This window comes from Zea mays, chromosome 6 (genome assembly GCF_902167145.1).
Source record: "Zea mays cultivar B73 chromosome 6, Zm-B73-REFERENCE-NAM-5.0, whole genome shotgun sequence".
NCBI classification, from domain to species: domain Eukaryota; kingdom Viridiplantae; phylum Streptophyta; class Magnoliopsida; order Poales; family Poaceae; genus Zea; species Zea mays.
Window position 1 is genome coordinate 161,917,488 of NC_050101.1, and position 23,259 is coordinate 161,940,746.

Consider the following 23,259-nt stretch of genomic DNA (forward strand, 5'->3'; position numbering starts at 1 on the left):
TGTAAGCCTAATTCCCTTTCAATCTCCCCCTTTTTGGTGATTGATGCCAACACAAACCAAAGCAAGTATAGAAGTGCATAATTGTACTAGTTTGCATAATGTAAGTGCAAAGGTTACTTAGAATTGAGCCAATAAAACTACTCATAATATATGCATGGATTGTTTCTTCATTTTTAACATTTTGGACCACGCTTGCACCACATGTTTTGTTTTTGCAAATTCTTTTGTAAATTCTTTTCAAAGTCCTTTTGCAAATAGTCAAAGGTAAATGAATAAGATTTTGCGAAGCATTTTCAAGATTTGAAATTTTCTCCCCCTGTTTCAAATGCTTTTCCTTTAACTAAACAAAACTCCCCCTTGATAGAAATTCCTCCTCTTAGTGTTCAAGAGGGTTTTAAGATATTGATTTTGAAAATACTACTTTCTCCCCCTTTGGAACATAATAAGATACCAATTTGAAATTTCTAATTGAAAATCATTTTAAAATGAGGTGGTGGTGCGGTCCTTTTGCTTTGGGCTAATACTTTCTCCCCCTTTGGCATGAATCGCCAAAAACGGAGTCATTAGAGCCCTTTTTATAACTACTTTCTCCCCCTTTGGTAAAAGACATAAGAGTGAAGATTATACCAAAGACGGAGTCCTTTTGCTTTGTACTTGGGCTCTCTCCCCCAAAGATGGAGGGTTGCCCGGAGCGACGGTAAAGGATGAGTTACGGAGTGGAAGCCTTTGTCTTCGCCGAAGACTCCAATTCCCTTTCAATACACCTATGACTTGGGTTGAAATAGACTTGAAAACACATTAGTCATAGTATATGAAAGAGACATGATCAAAGGTATATGTATGAGCTATGTGTGCAAATTAACAAAAGAAATTCCTAGAATCAAGAATATTTAGCTCATGCCTAAGTTTGTTCATCTAGTGGCTTGGTAAAGATATCGGCTAATTGATCTTTAGTGTTAATATATGAGATCTCGATATCTCCCTTTTGTTGGTGATCCCTTAGAAAATGATACCGAATGGCTATGTGTTTAGTGCAGCTATGCTCGACGAGATTATCCGCCATGCGGTTTGCACTCTCATTATCACATAGAAGAGGAACTTTGGTTAGTTTGTAACCATAGTCCCTAAGGGTTTGCCTCATCCAAAGTAGTTGCGCGCAACAATGGCCTGCGACAATGTACTCGGCTTCGGCGGTAGACAGAGCTACGGAATTTTGTTTCTTTGAAGCCCAAGACACCAAGGACCTTCCCAAGAACTGGCAAGTCCCCGAAGTGCTCTTTCTATTAATCTTACACCCCGCCCAATCGGCATCCGAATAACCAATCAAATCAAATATGGATCTCCTAGGATACCAAAGCCCAAACTTAGGAGTATAAACTAAATATCTCAAGATTCGTTTTACGGCTGTAAGGTGGGCTTCCTTAGGGTCGGCTTGGAATCTTGCACACATGCATACGGAAAGCATAATATCCAGTCGAGATGCACATAAATATAGCAAAGAGCCTATCATCGACCGGTATACCTTTTGATCCACGGACTTACCTTCTGTGTCGAGGTTGAGATGCCCATTGGTTCCCATGGGTGTCTTGATGGGTTTGGCATCCTTCATCCCAAACTTGCTTAGAATGTCTTGAGTATACTTTGTTTGGCTAAGGAAGGTGCCTTCTTGGAGTTGCTTCACTTGAAATCCCAAGAAATACTTCAACTCCCCCATCATAGACATCTCGAACTTTTGTGTCATGATCCTACTAAATTCTTCACATGTAGACTCGTTAGTAGACCCAAATATAATATCATCAACATAAATTTGGCATACGAACAAGTCATTTTCAAGAGTTTTAGTGAATAAAGTAGGATCGGCCTTTCCGACTTTGAAGCCATTAGTGATAAGGAAATCTCTAAGGCATTCATACCATGCTCTTGGGGCTTGTTTGAGCCCATAAAGCGCCTTAGAGAGTTTATAAACATGGTTAGGGTACTCACTATCTTCAAAGTCGGGAGGTTGCTCAACATAGACCTCTTCCTTGATTGGTCCATTGAGGAAGGCACTCTTCACGTCCATTTGATAAAGCTTGAAGCCATGGTAAGTAGCATAGGCCAACAATATACGAATTGACTCAAGCCTAGCTACGGGTGCATAGGTTTCACCAAAATCCAAACCTTCGACTTGGGAGTATCCTTTGACCACAAGTCGAGCTTTGTTCCTTGTCACCACACCATGCTCGTTTTGCTTGTTGCGGAAGACCCATTTGGTTCCTACAACATTTTGATTAGGACGTGGAACTAAATGCCATACCTCATTCCTAGTGAAATTGTTGAGCTCCTCTTGCATTGCCACTACCCAATCCGAATCTTGTAGTGCTTCCTCTACCCTGTGTGGCTCAATAGAGGAAACAAAAGAGTAATGCTCACAAAAATGTGCAACACAAGATTTAGTTGTTACCCCCTTATGAATGTCGCCGAGGATGGTGTCGACGGGGTGATCTCGTTGGATTGCTTGGTGGACTCTTGGGTGTGGCGGCCTTGGTTCCTTATCCTCCTTATCTTGGTCATTTGCATCTCCCCCTTGATCATTGTCGTCATCTTGAGGTAGCTCATTTGCTTGATCTTCTCCTTCATCAACTTGAGCCTCATCCTCATTTTGAGTGGGTGGAGATGCTTGCGTGGAGGAGGATGGTTGATCTTGTGTATTTGGAGGCTCTTCGGATTCCTTAGGACACACATCCCTAATGGACATGTTCCTTAGCGCGATGCATGGAGCCTCTTCATCACCTATCTCATCAAGATCAACTTGCTCTACTTGAGAGCCGTTAGTCTCATCAAACACAACGTCATAAGAAACTTCAACTTGTCCGGAGCACTTGTTGAAGACTCTATATGCCCTTGTGTTTGAATCATATCCTAGTAAAAAGCCTTCTATAGTCTTAGGAGCAAATTTAGATTTTCTACCTCTTTTAACAAGAATAAAGCATTTGCTACCAAAGACTCTAAAATATGAAATGTTGGGCTTTTTACCGGTAAGGAGTTCATATGATGTCTTCTTGAGGATTCGGTGTAGATACAACCGGTTGATGGCGTAGCAAGCGGTGTTGACCGCCTCGGCCCAAAACCGATCCGATGTCTTGTACTCATCAAGCATGGTTCTTGCCATGTCCAATAGAGTTCGATTCTTCCTCTCCACTACACCATTTTATTGTGGGTGTAGGGAGAAGAGAACTCATGCTTGATACCCTCCTCCTCAAGGAAGCCCTCTATTTGTGAGTTCTTGAACTCCGTCCCGTTGTCGCTTCTAATTTTCTTGATCCTTAAGCCGAACTCATTTTGAGCCTGTCTCAAGAATCCCTTTAAAGTTTCTTGGGTATGAGATTTTTCCTGCAAAAAGAATACCCAAGTGAAGCGAGAATAATCATCCACAATAACTAGACAGTACTTACTCCCGCCGATGCTTATGTAAGCTATCGGGCCGAATAGATCCATGTGAAGGAGCTCCAGTGGCCTGTCAGTTGTCATGATGTTCTTGTGTGGATGATGGGTACCAACTTGCTTCCCTGCTTGGCATGCGCTACAAATCCTGTCTTTCTCAAAATGAACATTTGTTAATCCTAAAATGTGCTCTCCCTTTAGAAGCTTATGAAGATTCTTCATCCCAACATGGGCTAGTCGGCGGTGCCAGAGCCAACCCATGTTAGTCTTAGCAATTAAGCAAGTGTCGAGTTCAGCTCTATCAAAATCTACCAAGTACAGCTGACCCTCTAACACTCCCTTAAATGCTATTGAATCATCACTTCTTCTAAAGACAGTGACACCTACATCAGTGAATAGACAGTTGTAGCCCATTTGACATAATTGAGATACAGAAAGCAAATTGTAATCTAAAGAATCTACAAGAAAAACATTGGAAATAGAATGGTCAGGAGATATAGCAATTTTACCCAATCCTTTGACCAAACCTTGATTTCCATCTCTGAATGTGATAGTTCGTTAGGGATCTTGGTTTTTCTCGTAGGAGGAGAACATCTTCTTCTCCCCTGTCATGTGGTTTGTGCACCCGCTGTCGATGATCCAACTTGAGCCCCCGGATGCATAAACCTACAAAACATGTTTAGTTCTTCACTTTAGGTACCCAAATGGTTTTGGGTCCTTTAGCATTAGACACAAGAACTTTGGGTACCCAAACACAAGTCTTTGACCCCTTGTGCTTGCCCCCAACATACTTAGCAACTACCTTGCCGGATTTGTTAGTTAAAACATAGGATGCATCAAAAGTTTTAAATGAAATGCTATGATCATTTGATGCACTAGGAGTTTTCTTCTTAGGCAACTTAGCATGGGTTGGTTACCTAGAACTAGATGTCTCACCCTTATACATAAAAGCATGATTAGGGCCAGAGTGAGACTTCCTAGAGTGAACTCTCCTTATTTTGCTCTCAGGATATCCGGCAGGGTATAAAATGTAACCCTCGTTATTCTGAGGTATGGGAGCCTTTCCCTTAACAAAATTAGACAATTTCTTAGGAGGGGCATTGAGTTTGACATTGTCCCCTTTTTGGAAGCCAATGCCATCCTTAATGCCAGGGCGTCTCCCACTATAAAGCATACTACGAGCAAATTTAAATTTTTCATTATCAAGTTCATGCTCGGCAATTTTAGCATCTAATTTTGCTATATGATCATTTTGTTGTTTAATTAAAGCCATGTGATCATGAATAACATTGACATCAACATCTCTACATCTTGTACAAATAGAAGTATGCTCAACGGTAGATGTAGAGGGTTTGTAAGATTTCAATTCTACAACCTTAGCATGCAATATATCATTTTTAGTTCTAAGGTCGGAAATTGTAGCATTGCAAACATCTCATTCTTTAGCCTTAGCAAGCAATTTTTCATTTTCAATCCTAAGGCTAGCAAGAGACATGTTTAATTCTTCAATCTTAGCAAGCAAATCATCATTATCATTTCTAAGATTGGGAATTGAAACATTACAAGCAATAGAATCAACCTTAGCTAACAAATTAGAATTCTCATTTCTAAGGTTGTCTATAGTCTCATAGCAAGTGCTTAGCTCACTAGATAATTTTTCACATTTTCAACTTATAAAGCATAAGCATTTTTAACTTTAACATGCTTTTTGTTTTCCTAGATTAGGAAATCCTCTTGGGAGTCCAAGAGATCATCCTTCTCATGGATGGCACTAATTAATTCGTTTAATTTCTCCTTTTGTTGCATGTTTAAGTTGGCAAAAAGAGTACGCAAATTATCTTCCTCATCACTAGCATTATCATCACTAGAGGACTTATATCTAGTGGAGGATTTAGATTTAACCTTCTTCTTTTTGTCGTCCTTTGCCATTAGGCACTTGTGGCCGACGTTGGGGAAGAGAAGTCCCTTGGTGATGGCGATGTTGGCGGCGTCCTCGTCGTCGGAGGAGTCGCTAGAGCTTTCGTCGGAGTCCCACTCGCGACAAACATGGGCATCGCCGCCCTTCTTCTTGTAGTACCTCTTCTTCTCCTTTCTTCTCCCCTTCTTGTCATCGCCCCTGTCACTGTCACTAGAAATAGGACATTTTGCAATAAAGTGACCGGGCTTACCACACTTGTAGCAAACCTTCTTGGAGCGGGGCTTGTAATCTTTCCCCCTCCTTTGCTTGAGGATTTGGCGAAAGCTTTTGATGACAAGCGTCATTTCCTCGTTGTCGAGCTTCGAGGTGTCGATGGGTGTTCTACTCGGTGTAGACTCCTCCTTCTTCTCTTTCGTCGCTTTGAATGCGACCGGTTGAGCTTCGGACGTAGAAGGACCGTCAAGCTCGTTGATCTTCCGTGAGCCCTTGATCATAAATTCAAAGCTCACAAAATTCCCGATTACTTCCTCGGGAGTCATTAGTGTATATCTTGGATTGCCACGAATTAATTGTACTTGAGTAGGGTTAAGGAAAATAAGTGATCTTAAAATAACCTTAACCACCTCGTGGTCATCCCATTTCTTGCTCCCGAGGTTGCGCACTTGATTCACCAAGGTTTTGAGCCGGTTGTACATGTCGTGTGGCTCCTCCCCTTGGCGAAGACGGAAGAGACCGAGCTCCCCCTCGATCGTTTCCCTCTTGGTGATCTTGGTTAGTTCATCACCCTCGTGCGCGGTCTTGAGCACGTCCCAAACTTCCTTGGCGCTCTTTAATCCTTGCACCTTGTTGTACTCCTCCCTACTTATAGAGGCAAGGAGTATGGTTGTGGCTTGGGAGTTGAAGTGCTCGATTTGGGCCACCTCGTCCTCATCATAATCCTCATCCCCGACGAATGGTACCTGTGCTCCAAACTCAACAACATTCCATATACTTTTGTGGAGTGAGGTTAGGTGATATTTCATTAAATCACTCCACCTAGCATAATCTTCACCGTCAAAGGTTGGCGGTTTGCCTAATGGAACGGAAAGTAATGGAGTATGTCTAGAAGTACGAGGATAGTGTAAGGGGATCTTACTAAACTTCTTGCGCTCATGGCGCTTAGAAGTTACGGAGGGCGCGTCGGAGCCGGAGGTGGAAGGTGATGAAGTGTCGGTCTCGTAGTAGACCACCTTCCTCATCTTCTTTTTCTTGTTGCCACTCTGATGCGACTTGTGGGAAGAGGCTTTCTTCTCCTTCCCCTTCCCCTTTTTGCGGGACTCTTCCGATGAAGCCTTATTGTGGCTTGTAGTGGGCTTGTCGCCGGTCTCCATCTCCTTCTTGGCGTGTTCTCCCGACATCACTTCGAGCGGTTAGGCTCTAATGAAGCACCGGGCTTTGATACCAATTGAAAGTCGCCTAGAGGGGGGTGAATAGAGCGAAACTGAAATTTACAAAGTTAATCACAACTACAAGCCGGGTTAGCGTTACAAATATAATCGAGTCCGCGAGAGAGGGTGCAAAACAAATCGCAAGCGAATAAGGAGTATGACACGCGGATTTGTTTTACCGAGGTTCGGTTCTTGCAAACCTACTCCCCGTTGAGGTGGTCACAAAGACCGGGTCTCTTTCAACCCTTTCCCTCTCTCAAACGATCCCTCGGACCGAGTGAGCTTCTTCTTCTCAATCAAATGGGAACAAAACTTCCCCGCAAGGGCCACCACACAATTGGTGCCTCTTGCCTTGGTTACAATTGAGTTGATCGCAACAAAGAATCAAAGGAAGAAAGCAATCCAAGCGCAAGAGCTCGAAAGAACACAAGCAAATCTCTCTCACTAATCACTAAGGCGTTGTGTGGAATTTGGAGAGGATTTGATCACTTGAGTGTGTCTAGAATTGAATGCTAGAGCTCTTGTAAGTAGTTGGAAGGTAGAAAACTTGGATGACTTGAATGTGGGGTGGTTGGGGGTATTTATAACCCCAACCACCAAACTAGCCGTTTGGTGGAGGCTGCTGTCGCATGGCGCACCGGACAGTCCGGTGCGCCACTGGACACTGTCCGGTGCGCCAGCCACGTCACCAGGCCGTTGGGTTCCGATCGTTGGGTTCCGACCGTTGGAGTTCTGACTGTTGGGCCCGCCTGGATGTCCGGTGGCACACCAGACATGTACTGTAGAGTGCCCGGTGCGCCACTTCGCGCGTGCCTGACTTCTGCGCGCTCTGGCGCGCATTTAATGCTTCTGCAGGTGACCGTTGGCGCGAAGTAGCCATTGCTCCGCTGGCTCACCGGAAAGTCCGGTGCACACCGGACATGTCCGGTGAATTATAGCGGAGCAAATTCCCGAAGTTGGCGAGTTCCAGAGTCGCTCTCCCCTGGGGCACCGGACAGTCCGGTGAATTATAGCGGAGCGCCTCTGGGCGCCTCTGGATTTTCCCGAAGGTGAGGAGTTCAGCGTGAAGTCCCCTGGTGCACCGGACACTGTCCGGTGGTGCACCGGACACTGTCCGGTGGCACACCGGACAGTCTGGTGCGCCAGACCAGGGCTGCCTTCGGTTGACCCTTGCTCTCTTTGTTGAACCCAATTCTTGGTCTTTTTATTGGCTAAGTGTGAACCTTTGACACCTGTATAACTTATACACTAGAGCAAACTAGTTAGTCCAATTATTTGTGTTGGGCAATTCAACCACCAAAATCAATTAGGAAATAGGTGTAAGCCTAATTCCCTTTCACTTGTGGCTGATCTACCACAAAGAGTCTCTTGGGAACCGTGATATAGAATTATTCCTATCCAGATTGCTTGTCTAATTTATATAAAGTTTGATCACTTGTATCGATTCCTCTATAGACGAATAAGGCCTTAGTCACATTGATGCCACTATGTTTTCTTGGCCATGAGATTGGATTTGCCATAAGGATCAAGGATAGTTATGACTGCTAAGAATATGATAATGTCTAAGTGCCGACTTGGTGTTAGGAGCGCTTAGACGTGATGTTAGGACATTTTTTAATCTTTGATCTTTGAAGGGTCGAGAATAGTAGCTTGATCAAAGTTGGAGTGAAGAACATTTTGATGCACACATGAAAGAAACTCTAAACAAGTTGGATTAAGAATGGCTCAATGTCTGGTACGACGTATTGCCCAGTCCCTTCCAAGTTCCGGCGTATGAGTCACTGTAGAGACCCCCGATGTTGAGGTCCCTGCGGCTAGGGTTGTCCGGTCCCACTGGTCAGCGGGGATACGTATCCAACGTCATGCTTCAGAGGATTAGGTTTCTGTAAGACACATGGTGAAATTGCTCTACATATCTTAGCCTATTGTTGCGGCTCCACCCGCATCGAACCTCATCTTCTCATGGCTTGTGGCTGATCTACCACAAAGAGTCTCTTGGGAACCGTGATATAGAATTATTTTTAGCCAGATTGCTTGTCTAATTTATATAAAGTTTGATCACTTGTATCGATTTCTCTATAGACGAATAAGGCCTCAGTCACATTGATGCCACTTTGTTTTCTTGGCCACGAGATTGGATTTGCCATAAGGATCAAGGATAGTTATGACTGCTAAGAATATGATAATGTCTAAGTGCCAACTCGGTGTTAGGAGCGCTTAGACGTGTTGTTAGGACATTTTTAAATCTTTGAAGGGGGTCGAGAATAGTAGCTTGATCAAAGTTGGAGTGAAGAACATTTTGATGCACACATGAAAGAAACTCTAAACAAGTTGGATTAAGAATGGCTCAATGTCTGGTACGACGTATTGCCCAGTCCCTTCCAGCGTATGAGTCACAGTAGAGACCCTGATGCTGAGGTCCCTGCGGCTAGGGTTGTCCGGTCCCACTGGTCAGCGGGGATACGTATCCAACGTCATGCTTCAGAGGATTAGGTTTCTGTAAGACACATGGTGAAATTGCTCTACATATCCTAGCCTATTGCTGCGGCTCCACCCGCATCGGACCTCATCTTCTCATGGCTTGTGGCTGATCTACCACAAAGAGTCTCTTGGGAACCGTGATATAGAATTATTCCTAGCCAGATTGCTTGTCTAATTTATATAAAGTTTGATCACTTGTATCGATTCCTCTATAGACGAATAAGGCCTTAGTCACATTGATGCCACTTCGTTTTCTTGGCCACGAGATTGGATTTGCCATAAGGATCAAGGATAGTTATGACTGCTAAGAATATGATAATGTCTAAGTGCCGACTCGGTGTTAGGAGCACTTAGACGTGTTGTTAGGACATTTTTTAATCTTTGAAGGGGGTCGAGAATAGTAGCTTGATCAAAGTTGGAGTGAAGAACATTTTGATGCACACATGAGAGAAACTCTAAACAACTTGGATTAAGAGTCGCTCAATGTCTGGTACGACTTATTGCCCCATCCCTTCCAGTTTATGGGTCAGTGTAGAGACCCTGATGCTAAGGTCCCTGCAGCTAGGGTTGTCCGGTCCCACTGGTCAGCGGGGATACATATCCAACGTCGTGCTTGATAAAGGCCCTTCGGTACCACTTCCATGGTCTGGACATGGCTCGACTATGTCCCATCGTGCTGACGGGGCTCGATAGTAATAGGCCAGCTCTTCCTTTCAGTAGAGGTGTTCGCCTGACAGCCGGCTGTCGTCTTACTCGGTTCTCGGCGGGCACGTTGGTCGGTAGCCCCACCTTGCTAGGTTGCTCGACAGTATTTGTTCTGCGGGTGGGCCGATCGACTTGGCGGGCCGTCACCAGGAGACCTTTTGAACCTTCACGCCGAGCTTCTTGGCTGGTGGGCCGACCGGTTAGTGTGGTCGTCTTTGGAAGGTTTTTGGGCCTTCTTTAGGTACCCTGTTCTCAGGTACCCGACACTATTGTATCTTAATCATTGTTGCACAAAATAAAGAATGAACCAAATTTTGGGTCGAGTTCAAGTTAGTCGTGGATTGAGATAGAAACATGCACCCAGACCCGCAAAACTTTGGGTCGGGTGCGGGTGCACCCACTGCTCAAAATCTTCACACATACCCGCACTCATCGGATCGGGTACCCTCGGGTTTCAGGTCTACAGGTTAAATTGTCATCCCTAAACTAGATGTTGTGAGAAATCCTAAGTGTCCTCCCAATTGAGAAATATGGGCACATCATCATGGTGCTTCATCAAGTTGGCCTTTCCACCACCACACCAACACAAATAGTAGGGAATATCAATACCCATGGCATGTACATGCACATCACCACTCAAGACGGTTCCACATCAATCAATAAGAAAGTCCTAGCTCTCAAGGGTAATCATAAGGGCAATACAAAATCAATGAATACCTTGAGAGCTGAAGTGATGAAGAATGTGATGATGTCAAGCTTGCTATCGTGGTTAGAAAGATCACAAAGATGCTAGGGTAGAGAATTTCTAAAGAAAGGCGAAGGTATAACCATAGAGGAGAGCTTGAAAATGGAAAGTGAATACTGATGGCATGAGGAAGTTGAAGCAACATGAGTTTGCAAAATTTGAAGCACTAGATTAATAAGTGGATCGAGTCTTGAGCTCTGAGTTGAGTTTATGGGCTTGTGGGCTACTAAAGTGAGTCAAGGACTCAACCAAAGACAGATTTACTTGGTCATGATGATTCAAGTTTGAGAGAGGATTCCCCAATTTACTCAAGATAGAAGTTACCCTTGTGAAGGGTTCCTTTTGGTGTCTTTCTAATAAAGGATTGAAGACTTTAAGACTTCTTGTCAAGATTCACAAGAAAAGTCTCGTTTGTCTGCCTCAAGGACTTAACAAAATGAGACTCAAGGGCTACTATTAATGATATGTACTATGGGTACCAGACCGAGCCTAATAAAGAAAAGTTCGAGCGGATGGTCCCATAGACTCGACTATGAGCCCATGGGAGAAGTCCATAGAGAAGAAGCTTCCAAAAGCATAGATATGGAAAGAATCTCAACTGAATAAGAGGTAAACATATACACATAAAATTGGATTCATGTACAACGTGGTAACCGACTCGGTACCTTTGTGAACTTGATAGCTGATTTAGTACCTTCCATGTAACTGTTGTCGCTCCTTAGGATATAAAAGGAGGTACAAGGGAACAACCTGAAGATCAAGATACAACAAATCCACCACATACGTGACGTAAGATATTATCTTACATTGAGAGCCCGAACCTATCTAAATCCTCGTATCTCTTGTGCTCCAACCTTTAACTTTCGATCTCGTGACATACCTCGTTAGTTCATTGTCAAACAATCATCGAAAACTATTTTTTTATCATTGTGACCTAACTCAAATTTGCCTCTGCAAAAAAAATACATTAGTCATAATAATCATATGTTGCCATTAATCACCACAACACGAAGGCCTAGATGCTTTTATTCTTGTTGGGAGACTGTTAACTATGTGAAAGAAAGTTATACATAAGGAGTTCAGTGGCAAGGATGTATAGCCATGAGGAGGGAGGACAAGGATAAGATATAGGCTAACAGGTGGGGTTACCATGTTATACATAAAAGCATGATCTGGAGTAAAAAGAAAAAAAAAGAAACAATCAATTTTGCTTTTTTTACAGGGAGGCAGAAACCAAACCAAAATGTACTAAAGAGTAATTCAATCCAAATCCCAAACTTAAGCCCAATCTGGAGTTATATCCTCATTGGAGAAGTCCATAGAGTGCTTGCCCAACCGACCGTAAATATTTTGCATTTTTTTTTGTCTATGGTGCTATGGGAAAAGAATTGGTCCCGAAAACTATACCTGCATCGCTAGAACCCGGGACGGAGTCCAAAGATCGGACGGTCTGCTGCCATAGCATGTGGAACAACTCCAGATTAATAAAACTGGCTCGTCCTCATGCGCTGCCAGCAGATCATTCGATCAGGAACACGTCACACCGCAGTAGATCGTCCAAGAATCTAGTCTAGCAATAGATATGTACAGGCACCGGACCATATTGGCGCTATGCTGGTTCCATGCAACGACTTGAATGCAGCACGGCTTTACTCACGGTGATGAGTGATGACTGCTGCGGTTCGTGAAGGATAGATACATCAGCCAACCAGCTGGGTTGCAGTACCGGACACCGATTGAATGTTGCCCAGCACGCGTCACAGCGAAGATCATCTAAATCTTGAAGTTCGGGGTCTGCTAGAGCATAATACTGTAGTTCTAACCGCAATTTTACTAAAGCAACGTCAAAAAACGAATTTAAGAAATCGTCGCATATATAGTGGAAAAAATCGATTTTAAAAAAATCGTCAGAGAAAAACAGGCAGTCCCACTGCCGCACACGCACTCGATGGCGCTCGAGGCACGCTTCCCACGGCTTTCGCAGCTCCCACACTCCCACAGATCACGCGCAAGCGCCACCACAGGTCACAACATGCGCCGATCGACGCCTGCTCGCAGCCCCAGCACCGCCGCATACGCAACGCAACAGAACAGAACGCACGTGCAGGCCACCCCGCGCTGTCGCTTGGCCTAACGTGACGTCTCGTGGTCGTGGCTGCTCAGCTCAGACCTCTATTCAGCGCCGCATGAAACAAGTTTATGGGTGCGTTGGCACGAAGCAACAGCGACCTGCACACTTCAGGCTCCAGCCATCGAGCATCGGCGCTCATCGAGGTGCAGGGCCGAGGCGAATGCACGCATGTTTTAGCGGATCAGTATGTACAAGATCATTTCCCCACCGTGCCTTTCTGATAAATGTCATTGCAATGAAGTATGGTGCAAACTGTACCGAGGAACGCCACGAGATTCTGATTCTTGCGCAACGCAACGCAACAGCGGTTCAGGAAGATGCATGATGTGAATGGCTGGATCGCTGGAATCTCGGACAGCTTCATAATTCAGAAAAAGGCGGCCGGGGCACCACACCAGGCAGGTTTTCTCGACCCCCGCGAGGATTCTCCTCCGAGCGCCAAGGACAAAGCCCCCGGTGAAAAGCAGATGCCGACGGGCCCTTACGTGCCGTTGGCAGTGGCCTCGGAGAGCGCGTGATTGATGTCTTCGTCGTGCCTCCCGTTCATCTGTGCCCGCTGTCGCTGAAAGTCAGGAACACGCACGTTAGGTTAAGTACATGCATTGTGTACCGCGATAGGACATAGCATTGCGCAACACATACAGGCAGCAATGCCTCGATGGAAGAGATTCACCATAGGTTTCGAAGCAATTAGACTATTAGATCCTTAAGAACAGGGTTACTGGCGATCAAACAAAGCTCAACAATTAGCACTCTAATGCAGTTGTGACAGAGATGGCTATGCAGATCCAGATAGGATGAATAGGGTTGCCAGGTAAAAGAGTTGTTAGCATAAATTCTACATTACCCGATCAGTAGGATCCGCATGGTTCCCATTCAGTAACTTGTGGAACTCGTCCTTCAGTTTACTGTCTTTCTCCTCCTTCTGCCTGCCCTCTTTTTCTTTGGAGCTTAATGGAAGCAAATGTAGTCCACTCGTCCGATCCGGCATTTCTGCAGAAACGCCAACAAGCCCTGTTAAAAGAAGTACCTACCAAGGTGACACATAAATCACAAGTCCTAATATGACACAAACCAGCACCTGGCAGCTTGTTGTCGACAAAGAATACTACTAAGTTTACAGTGTACCTGCATTATGGAAGAAGAAAAAAACAGTTTAGCAGCAAGGCAGTACCCCACAGAATGACAGAACAGATAAGTGAGAGAGAAGTTAAAATACCACGCAACAACAACATCGACCGAGTAGTGCTTGCGAGAAGCAATTATAAGGAGACTCTGAATTATAGCCATGAACCAAGCAAGGAACTTAATAAACCTGAACACAATACACATAGTTCAGCTTCATTTCAGGGATACCCACAAGAGACAGTCGGAACTTGATAGGGTTCAAACAAAAAGATAAGTGCAAAACACAATTACCTTTTCGAACCATATTTTTGGTAAGTTCGAACGAAAACCAGAGTGAAAATCATGTGAGATGAAAATATCAAATCACCACAACCAAAAAGTACCCCACGAGGAACTGGAAAGGGAGATTCAAATTGCTGGTTTATCAGAGAGAATGCGATACAGAATCTGCCGACCAACAAAATAGACTTACAGTTAATCAGGAGCACTTCAAGTACACTATTGGGTGGTGGAAGAGTTGCCAGTTTTGAGCCCTACAGAGATAATGCTATGTGACTTCATATATGACAGACTGGCATGTGTTCGCAAGCTGCAATCCAGAACAGAGCATAAAAATCAAACGAAAATGTTACCTCACGACAATGATAATTTGGACCTGGGAGCTGGGTCGAATAGAATGTAATAATCCTTAAAAATTGTGAAGCCTAGATTAAAAAACATGAAAGGCGGTAAGGATTTCAGGGCAAACATATCAAACATATAGACGAAAACTAGGAACATCATACTTACAACTAAAAAAGCAAGCACCCTGCGCCAGATTAGGACAGTATAGAAACGTTTGCTGTGATAAATAAAAGGATGGAATGTCCACTGCACATAAAGATAATCATGTTCTGAGATCAAGCTTGATATGGTATAGATGGTTCAAGTCACAGAAAATGCCCAAAAGAAAGGAGGTACAGATCTCATGATCAAAAGAATGTCAAACAGACTGATGCTATGAACAGCATTAGTTAATATTTTCGGCAAACATTTTTTATGATACATATTTTTTAGTTCTACTGGTATTAAAGATGTTAAACTCAAGAAATGGCAATCAAATACAAAAGAAAATTCAATGTGATAAGTTGACATTGATCCATTACCCAAAAGACCCAAATTATATACACTGAATGACCACAATAATAGAATACAATCAGATTCCTTTCAAAGCAATCATGTCAACAACTGTGTAACTCTTTTTTTTACTAGCAAAGTAAAGTGTATGTATGTTGCTACGGTTTTTATTTATGCTTCAGTATAGAGTATAAGACACAGAGATATGTGTGTTTTGTTGGTTAGGTGGGTGTGAATGTGGTTTTGGAGCCAACAATCATGGTTCCAATCTCCATTTGTGCATAATTTTAGCTTTTTAGTATTTAAATGTGGGGGCACGATGACGGTGAAAACCGTGGACTGGTGCTTTATATAGTAGAGAAGAGATTATTCTCAGAGCTAACTTTTATACCATACAACATGCCACCAGTGTTTGCTTTTCAGTTCATATTTAGTTTGAACTCATACTTAGTTTGAACCATTATCTTAGCAGTTGAGAAAGAACAAATTCTCGAGAACATATGCATATAAGAAGGTTAAACAGAGTAAAGGACAAACATGAGCAATCAAATAGAAAAAACAGCAAGCGTTACCTACCAACACAAAGGAGATGAAGATGGAAGAAAATATAGTCTCACTAAGATAACCTTTGTCTTGCCCGAGCTCCTAATAAAAAATTTCAATAATGCCAAACTGGTTAGTGAGTTTCTACTAACTACCCTCTAACCGATATAAAAAGAAATGAAGCAATTCACTTACTGGAAGGGCCATAAATCCCAAGTCCTGGAGCAGTGGTCCAGGTCGATGCAAATAATGCACTCCTCGAGCAGCTAATCCATGAATATACTATTTATAGGTAAAATTATTGTATATGAATCTCCACAGTAATCCATTAAACAACTGAGAAACATAGTTGAATAAGTAATCCTAGATAGCTAAATACGCAAACAAAAAGTGAAGAATATAAAACTTTCGTCAGACTCCCTGTCTTTATTTACATGTCGCATTAACTTTGTCCTGAGGCAAACATTTGTATCTTTGACTATTGCTTTCAAAAAAAAAATAGAGAGATTCAAGATATAGGATTTATGTTTTTAGATTCATTACAGAAATGTCATAATCTGAAATAATAGAATATACCCAAAGATTTAGCCTTGAACTTTGACTTGTGGTTTCTGTTGGGTTTAACTCTATCCTATCCCAATTTGCTTGAGACTAAAAGGTCTTGTTGTTGTTGTAATTTATGTGTTCTGAGACTAAGATTTTTTAATGGAATGGTCAAAGATAGTGATGTTTGAATTATGACAAAACTAATGTGACATACAAAAAAGAACAGAGGGAGTGTCAGGAAAAGACAACCTGCAGAGTTTTAGGGAAGAAATAATTAACCATAAAAATGCATTATTTGCTCATGAAGTAAAGTAATAATCAGCCTGTGTTTATAAACATGCTAACCATATGGACTTCGATTTCCGATTGTGAAACAGCAGAAGTCAAGAATAACAACGCATGGTGAGATTTTGTAAATGTTATTTTCAGTAAAGTGTAAAACAGCAGCTTTCAAATCCTTGGATCATTGATAACCAATGTAGAACCAAAGCTGGCACCAAAAACTAGGGTGCTAAGAGATACACAATGCTTAGTCAGGGTCAAAGAAGGCACTGATAGATAATCATATACTTATGCAGTTTGTTGAAATAGAAGTACAACGCCACTAGACTGAACTCTGAAGGCGAGTTTGACTAATGCATTCTAATAATAGGTTAAGTCCAAGGATATTTTCGCAACAAATAGAGCAAGACTGTTTTTTCATGCGGAACTTGATGGCTTATGAGGCAAAAGAAGAAAAAAACCTAAATTAGTGGTGACGTGCTACAATGAAACAAACACATATCGTCAAAAAGAGCGCAGAAGCTTATGTTTGGAAATTATTACAGAGAGAATAGATTTAACATGTCCACAAATGGAAGACAAGTGCAGGTACACCAATGCAGGGAACGTATATGTGTGATTCCATTGTGACAATTTGTTATCAGAACACAATATCAACAACAAGAACAACAATGCCTTCTATCCCAGGCAAGTTGGGGTACGCTAGAGCTAAAAACCCAATAGAACCCACAGAAATGCTATTCGAGCCTGGCAAAAGCTTGAATAAAATGCTTAATCACAAATTTTAACCATACAATTTTCTGGCATTAACATGCACATACATATAAGAATACCCTCAAATCTAAGAATAGAAATCACACGACCAATCCTAGCAATATAGCACATTGGTTCATAGAGGCGATGGTGCCAATAAAAAAATTAAACACTCCAGATATGGAAAAGAAAATACCGTCAAATTGAGAATCAAAAATAGCAACCATTACATAATGCATGAGAAGTCACTAAATGGGGTAACCTGTTATGTTAAGTATAATATTAATACGGCCTAATAATTCAGAAGCGCAGGCGGTACAAACTAATAACAACAGAGCACGCACGAAATTAATAACTCCACGAGCGACGACACTCTAGGGCAATAAACTCGCGCAGCTCACCTGAAAGATCAGACCGGCGAGAAGGAGCCCCCACTTCTCGCGCAGGAGCTGCAGCTCCACCGATACCTCCGTGGCCACCTTCCTCCACACCTACACGGAGCCCAAAAAAAGCACCTCATAGATCCCCCACAGCTCCGATCAACAAAAAAAAACACACGTCCAGCGGTACTAGAAAAAGGCTCCGAATCGGATCGAGGGCGAGCGAGACCTTGGAAGTCTCCCGCGCTATGTACATCGTCAAGTCCGCAGCAGCACGCCAGCACGCGCAACAACCCCACCCACCCACCCTCCTGGCACACCGGCACCCGCGGGCCTCACCGGCCTCTACTCGGCGGAGACGCGATCACGCCCGCGCTCCGATCCGCTGCACATCACGCCTCGCGCCGCCGCGCCCGCGCAGGCCGGCGCGCGGGATCGGCACCTGCCTGCCCGAACGGGAGAGGAACGTGTCGGTCGAATCGGCGAGGCGGCAGCGCGGCGAAGGCGCGCCAATTTCGGTCTCCCCCGCTCCTCGGCGCGGCGCTGCAAGGGAAGCGGCCTAGGCAGTTAGCTCCTCAGGAGAAGTCAGCGGCAGCGGCAGCGGCGGCGGCGGCGAACGGCCCTCGGGAGCAAGTGGGCCGGCGGCTGGCGGTTCTGGACTCTGGAGACAAGTTGAAGAGGCAGGCAGAGGGGGGAGAGCTGGAGAGATCGAGAGAAACGAGGGGAGAGAGTGGACTGGAGAGGGCGGGGTAGGGAAGCGGTGAGTGTGGCGAGGGGGGTTTATGCAAAATTACGAGGGTGTGTGTGTCTGTGTGATGACTGATGAAGGTCGTGGGGCGGGCGGGCGTCCAAACCGTCCGTTTTGTCACGGGACGGGGCAGTTAGATTAGATTAGAAACCGTGGAGACGTGCGTGCCTGCGTGAGGCGCCCTGCTGCATGTGTGCCTGTTTTTTTTTCTAGCTACTAGGCAACCATGTGGGCCCCCGAGGCCCCCACAAAGCTCCGTCCGCTCCAATACTCAAATCGGTTGTGAGGAATATTCTCTCGTGTCGTAGGAACTCTGGTCAGTGGCGTGGCAGCCATGTGCTCAGGTTTCATGCTGCGCTTTGGACCTTTGGTCTCTGGAAGGAAAAGAGAGAGCGCGCGCGAGAGTTGTTTAGCATGAAGGGCGCTGTAATTGTTCTGAACTAGCGTAGTGCCATTTGGTAGGCAGTAGCAGAGTTCTATGCCATGAAGTTACGCCAACATATGACTGACATATCAACCAAATTGCTCTGAGAACGTCAAATTATGGGTGGTAATGGATCACGATCCAAATGCTTATTTATAAAAAATGGTAGGATATTAAATAAATTTTAATTAAAAAATAAATATAAATCTATACTACCTATTAAGGCTCTAAGGGGTAGGCTGCCTCTGACATGTTCTGCCTTCCAGCGATCTGGACCGTCCGATACGCCATAGAGGCCCTCTGTCGTCCGATGCGTACACTCTCTCCCCCCCCATGCACACCCGCTCGCGATCCTTGTTTTTCCTCTCCTGTTCGGATCCAAAAAACCCTAGCCTCATCACCGTCCTGGTGCTCGCCTTCGGCATGGTGTTCCCGCCCAAGGCCACGGCCGACGCCGCCGTGCTGCAGCGGTTCGTGCTGGCGCCCGTCGACTCGGCGTCTAATTCCACCATCTCCTTCAACATCACCGCCACGGTGTCGCTCCGAAACCCCAACATGTACCGGTCCATCGAGTACGGCGCGCTCGCCGTGACCTTCTCCTTCAACGGCACCTGCTTCGACGACTCTGCGTCCGTGCCGGGGTTCAAGCACACAAGGCGCGGAAGACGGCGACACAGAGCGTGAGAGTCGGCGGCGTGGGCAAGCCCATCAAGCTGACCAGGCCCGAGGTGGGTGAGTTCCGGGCGGAGAACGACACGGGCAGCTTCGGCGTGGAGATGCGGCTCGGCTGGACACGGTGCTCCAGTACAAGGGCCGGTCCCACCCCACCTTCACGCCTCCTCGCGTCGTCGCAACCGCAGATTTGGCCAACGGCCCCCGACCGATCGACCCCCTCCCCCTCGGCGCGGCGACGCGCAGGTGAGGCTCGTCCTGTTCCGCGGCTTCTTCTGCTTTGGTAATTTTCTTCTTCCCCAACGCCATCGTCCCCAGCGAGCGGCCTCACAACAGCACTAACCAGGGAGGGAGCCCCGTCCGTTCCCGTCGTCCCCAGCGAGCGGCCTCACAACAGCACTAACCCAACCTCTTCACGCTCCCCGCTGCATCCAGTTAGTTGCATTGTGTATTAGGGAACTCCACGCGGGAGGTCACATCTGCTCGTCTCATTTATATCTTTCTTTCCTTACTGTGTAATTAACTGATTGTTTCTTCAAGACAGGAGATTTGTTCCTCTTCTTGCTTCTCTTTTTCCAAGAGATTGATAGCTGTTGTAGTGTTGTGTAGTTGTGTGTGCTTTTTTGGAATATTTGTAGGAGTGGAGAAGTTCAATTGGATGTGCAGAAATTTCTGGAAATTTGCAACGATGGATACACTATCAGTTGTCTGTGATATGTGATCTGGGCAATACCTTGGGAAGCAGGAGACATTGACTTGGCGACCGGATGAGCAGACTTCATGCAGTCAACTGAACTGAACCGCATCTGTCTACTCTGAGTGCGTTTGGATGAAGATACTAGAGGTTAAAATCGAATTAGATATAAGGAGGATGAAAGTGGATATATGAATGGTTAAAACAAATTTAATATTTTAAAATGTGTATGTATTAAATTTGGTAATGAATTTTTTCTCCCTGTTTTGCCTCCCCTTTTCGACGTGCCCAACCTGAAGAAGCGATGCAGGAGGTTTGTCTCCACCACGCCCTGCCCCAGGCGCTTCGACCTCCGCCTCCACATCCGTCGAGAGCACGACGCGGGCAAGACGGAGCCATCGTCGAGCTCACCGTGCACGACCGCCTCTGTGACGCTTGCGACTGGTCCCAGGCCGACCCAGACCAGTGGCCTGCCGTCATGCAGTTTCGCCAGCGCGCATCGTGCAGTTGCGCCAGCACCATGCCCAGGTGAATGTTCGACACCTATCGATATGACGAACGCGTGCCTTCTGTTAAATGTATTAAGCACTTGTTTATTGCTGCACATTACAAGCTCTGGAGATGTTTAGTCATGTACGGAAAGTAGGCATTACGAGAGGAATGGAAATTGTTGTGTGACATGTCTATTTAAGTTTTTGGAGTTTGTTGAGGCAAGGATACTCAATTAATTTTAGTTATCTATTGCAAATGTAATTTAAATGGCACTTTTAAAGTTATAATGATAGTAGATTATCCTGTCTGTTTTGAAAAAAAATTGCAGCTTCATTCTTGACCTTGGACACTCTTGAGATGAAAATCAGTGACACTGATGAAGATTCAAAGTATGACGAGGAGGAAGAACTTACATCTTCTTTTTCTGCTAGAGGGAATCAATCACATGAATTGGCACCAGTAACAAACAACCCTTCTCTCTTCATCTATTGTTTTGTATTGTTTTACTAAAATGAAATATTTACACACAGAATTCAAGAAAAGCTAGAATATATGGCCTACAAAAGACTGGGATACAAAACATTCCTGAGCATGTTTGGTGCCACCAAAAGTCTGATTTCAGAGAAATGGAGATGTTGATATTTGTAAAGGATGTGCAATCTGCAATGGTCAACGCCTAGGACGCTGCCTTATATACATGGTGTACCTGGTACTAGCAAGGTAACAAACTAACTTTTCTTGCGACATTTATGGTTTTATCTCATCTGCTGTGGCCAAACATTAAGCCATTTTTCTGCATTTATTTTTGTCGATCAACAGACTATGAATGTACTTGCTGCTATAAGGAGGCTGAGATCTGGATTAAATTCTAGAACACTGACACCATATTGTTTTATTGAAATTAATGGTCTTAAATTAGCATCTCCAGAGAATATCTAACAGGTACTTCTGCTTGGTGGCATAATGATAAATAATTTTGTCCTACTCAACTGTAGGTGACACATAACACTCATGAAAGAATTGTAATTGGTTTCTGTACAGATAAAAATAAACAAAAAGTTCTTGGCAAAACTGTATTTGGGTCTATACAAGAGAGTTGGACCAAGTGGGCTAACTGTTCATCCCAGTTTATGTTAACCAAATTAGCTACACATGTGTACTAAACACCGGCATCATTTGGGCCTTGTGTGCTGTGTCATGCAATCACGTGCTTCAATCAACAAAAAATAGTTTCAGTTTGTTTCATTCATCCATTTATTTGCCTGTAATTATAAGCATGCAAATCTACTTATTAGAAGCATCACTAGATGAAACTAGCAAAAATCATTTTACAGCCTAGGTTATCTGATGCAATGTGCTGACTTCCAGATAGCCGCAACTTTTACATATGTAGGTTACTCGATGCAATGGGACTCGCTATTTTCAGGACAGTTTGCTATGCATTTAGCAATGTTGGAGAGGTTAGTTCGGGTATTGCTATATCTCTGCTGCTATCAGCAATATCCAGTCATATTTGTAATAAGTATTTCATTTTCCTTGTCTGTGTTGGAAAACTATGTCAAAAAGAATATCAAGTTATATGTTGTTGCCATGCTTGGATTATTTGGATTGTTCCTTCGCCAACTTATAAGCTTCAACCAGGATCAGCACAATCTCGGGCTATGAAGTTCCTAAGCCCCTAACAGTGAATTATTGCAGGATATTTCTGCTTTTAAAATTGGTTATTGGTTGAACTATGTTTGGTTGTTTTATCAATAATTGGATGCTAGATATATACAAGCATGCCTGAATAGTGTTTTTAGCAAATAATTTAGGACATGTAGAAGCCTCGAGCAATGTCTCTGCCCGGTGCCCAGATAGCAAAATGATTGTGGTGTTTACTGAGACACCATAGGCTTGTAAAAAAATAGCTGGTGCATGAGGATTTGCACCACCACAACAGGTTGGTATGTCGCACAACCACAGCCACACAGGCATACAGTCAAGACTATGGTTGTTCCAATTATAATCAAGATAAAGTGAAAATGTAGCATGTTCCTTATGCATTGTATTTGTCCCATTAGCCCAACAATATGTCACGTCCCCTCTGAACTATGAAGGCAATACTTTACCGGTTGAATGTTCTGATTAGCTTGACCGTTGTAGCATGGAGACTTGCAAACATAATTAGGGACACTATTCTTCGAGTGCCTCTGTTAATTATAGTGAGGAATTCCCTATTGTTTTTTTCTTAGATGTTTTGTCGATACTCGGGATTGGGTTGTGTGCCTAAGATTCCATGTTTTTTATTTGAGCTTTACTTCCCAGTTATACTTCTCATTCTTTGGGTTTTGTACCTAATGACCTGTATCGAAACATCTATGGTTACTAAATTGTTCTTAATCGGATCAGGTACAAACTTGTCATCGTGGCCGGGGACGAAACGGGTGAAACTGAGTTTGCTATGTTTGGCTGGATAACACAGCATGTCAGCATCTCGTGCAGAAAATGGCTGCAACGGTGTATGCCCTGTCAATAGCATCAGCGGTAATAGCTGATTGGAGAAGGAGAAAGCGTTTTGGGCTGGACATGTGAGTTTTCTTGTTTGAATTCAGTATTACAGATGCAATAGTCCTATCCTAATTTTGATTCTCGCAGAACTCTAAGGTGGG

At 44.0% G+C, this 23,259-nt stretch overlaps 1 protein-coding gene and 1 pseudogene across 1 annotated transcript; one reads left to right on the top strand and one right to left on the bottom strand.

Moving 5' to 3' along the window:
• Positions 1–12,983: 12,983 nt before the first annotated feature.
• LOC100501660 (Phosphatidylinositol:ceramide inositolphosphotransferase 1) lies at positions 12,984–18,265 on the bottom strand. The gene is made up of 12 exons (NM_001196338.1): positions 17,808–18,265; positions 17,600–17,689; positions 15,813–15,899; positions 15,651–15,719; positions 14,748–14,828; positions 14,591–14,662; positions 14,431–14,491; positions 14,250–14,352; positions 14,050–14,145; positions 13,912–13,958; positions 13,678–13,823; positions 12,984–13,392 (listed from the first exon to the last, which is right to left on the bottom strand). The coding sequence occupies exons 1-12, from the start codon at positions 17,832–17,834 to the stop codon at positions 13,312–13,314; spliced, it is 960 nt and encodes a 319-aa protein (NP_001183267.1). The 5' UTR covers positions 17,835–18,265; the 3' UTR covers positions 12,984–13,311.
• An 818-nt stretch (positions 18,266–19,083) lies between these two features.
• LOC103631552 (uncharacterized) lies at positions 19,084–19,672 on the top strand (annotated as a pseudogene).
• The last annotated feature ends 3,587 nt before the right edge of the window (positions 19,673–23,259 follow it).

Coding starts and splice junctions, on each gene's coding strand:
- LOC100501660 (NM_001196338.1), bottom strand. CDS start 17,834: ATGTACATAGCGCGGGAGACTTCCAAG. Junction 14,663..14,747: donor GGGTGCTTGCTTTTTTAGTT/GTAAGTATGATG, acceptor TTTTTAATCTAG/GCTTCACAATTTTTAAGGAT. Junction 13,393..13,677: donor ATGCGGATCCTACTGATCGG/GTAATGTAGAAT, acceptor CCTGACTTTCAG/CGACAGCGGGCACAGATGAA.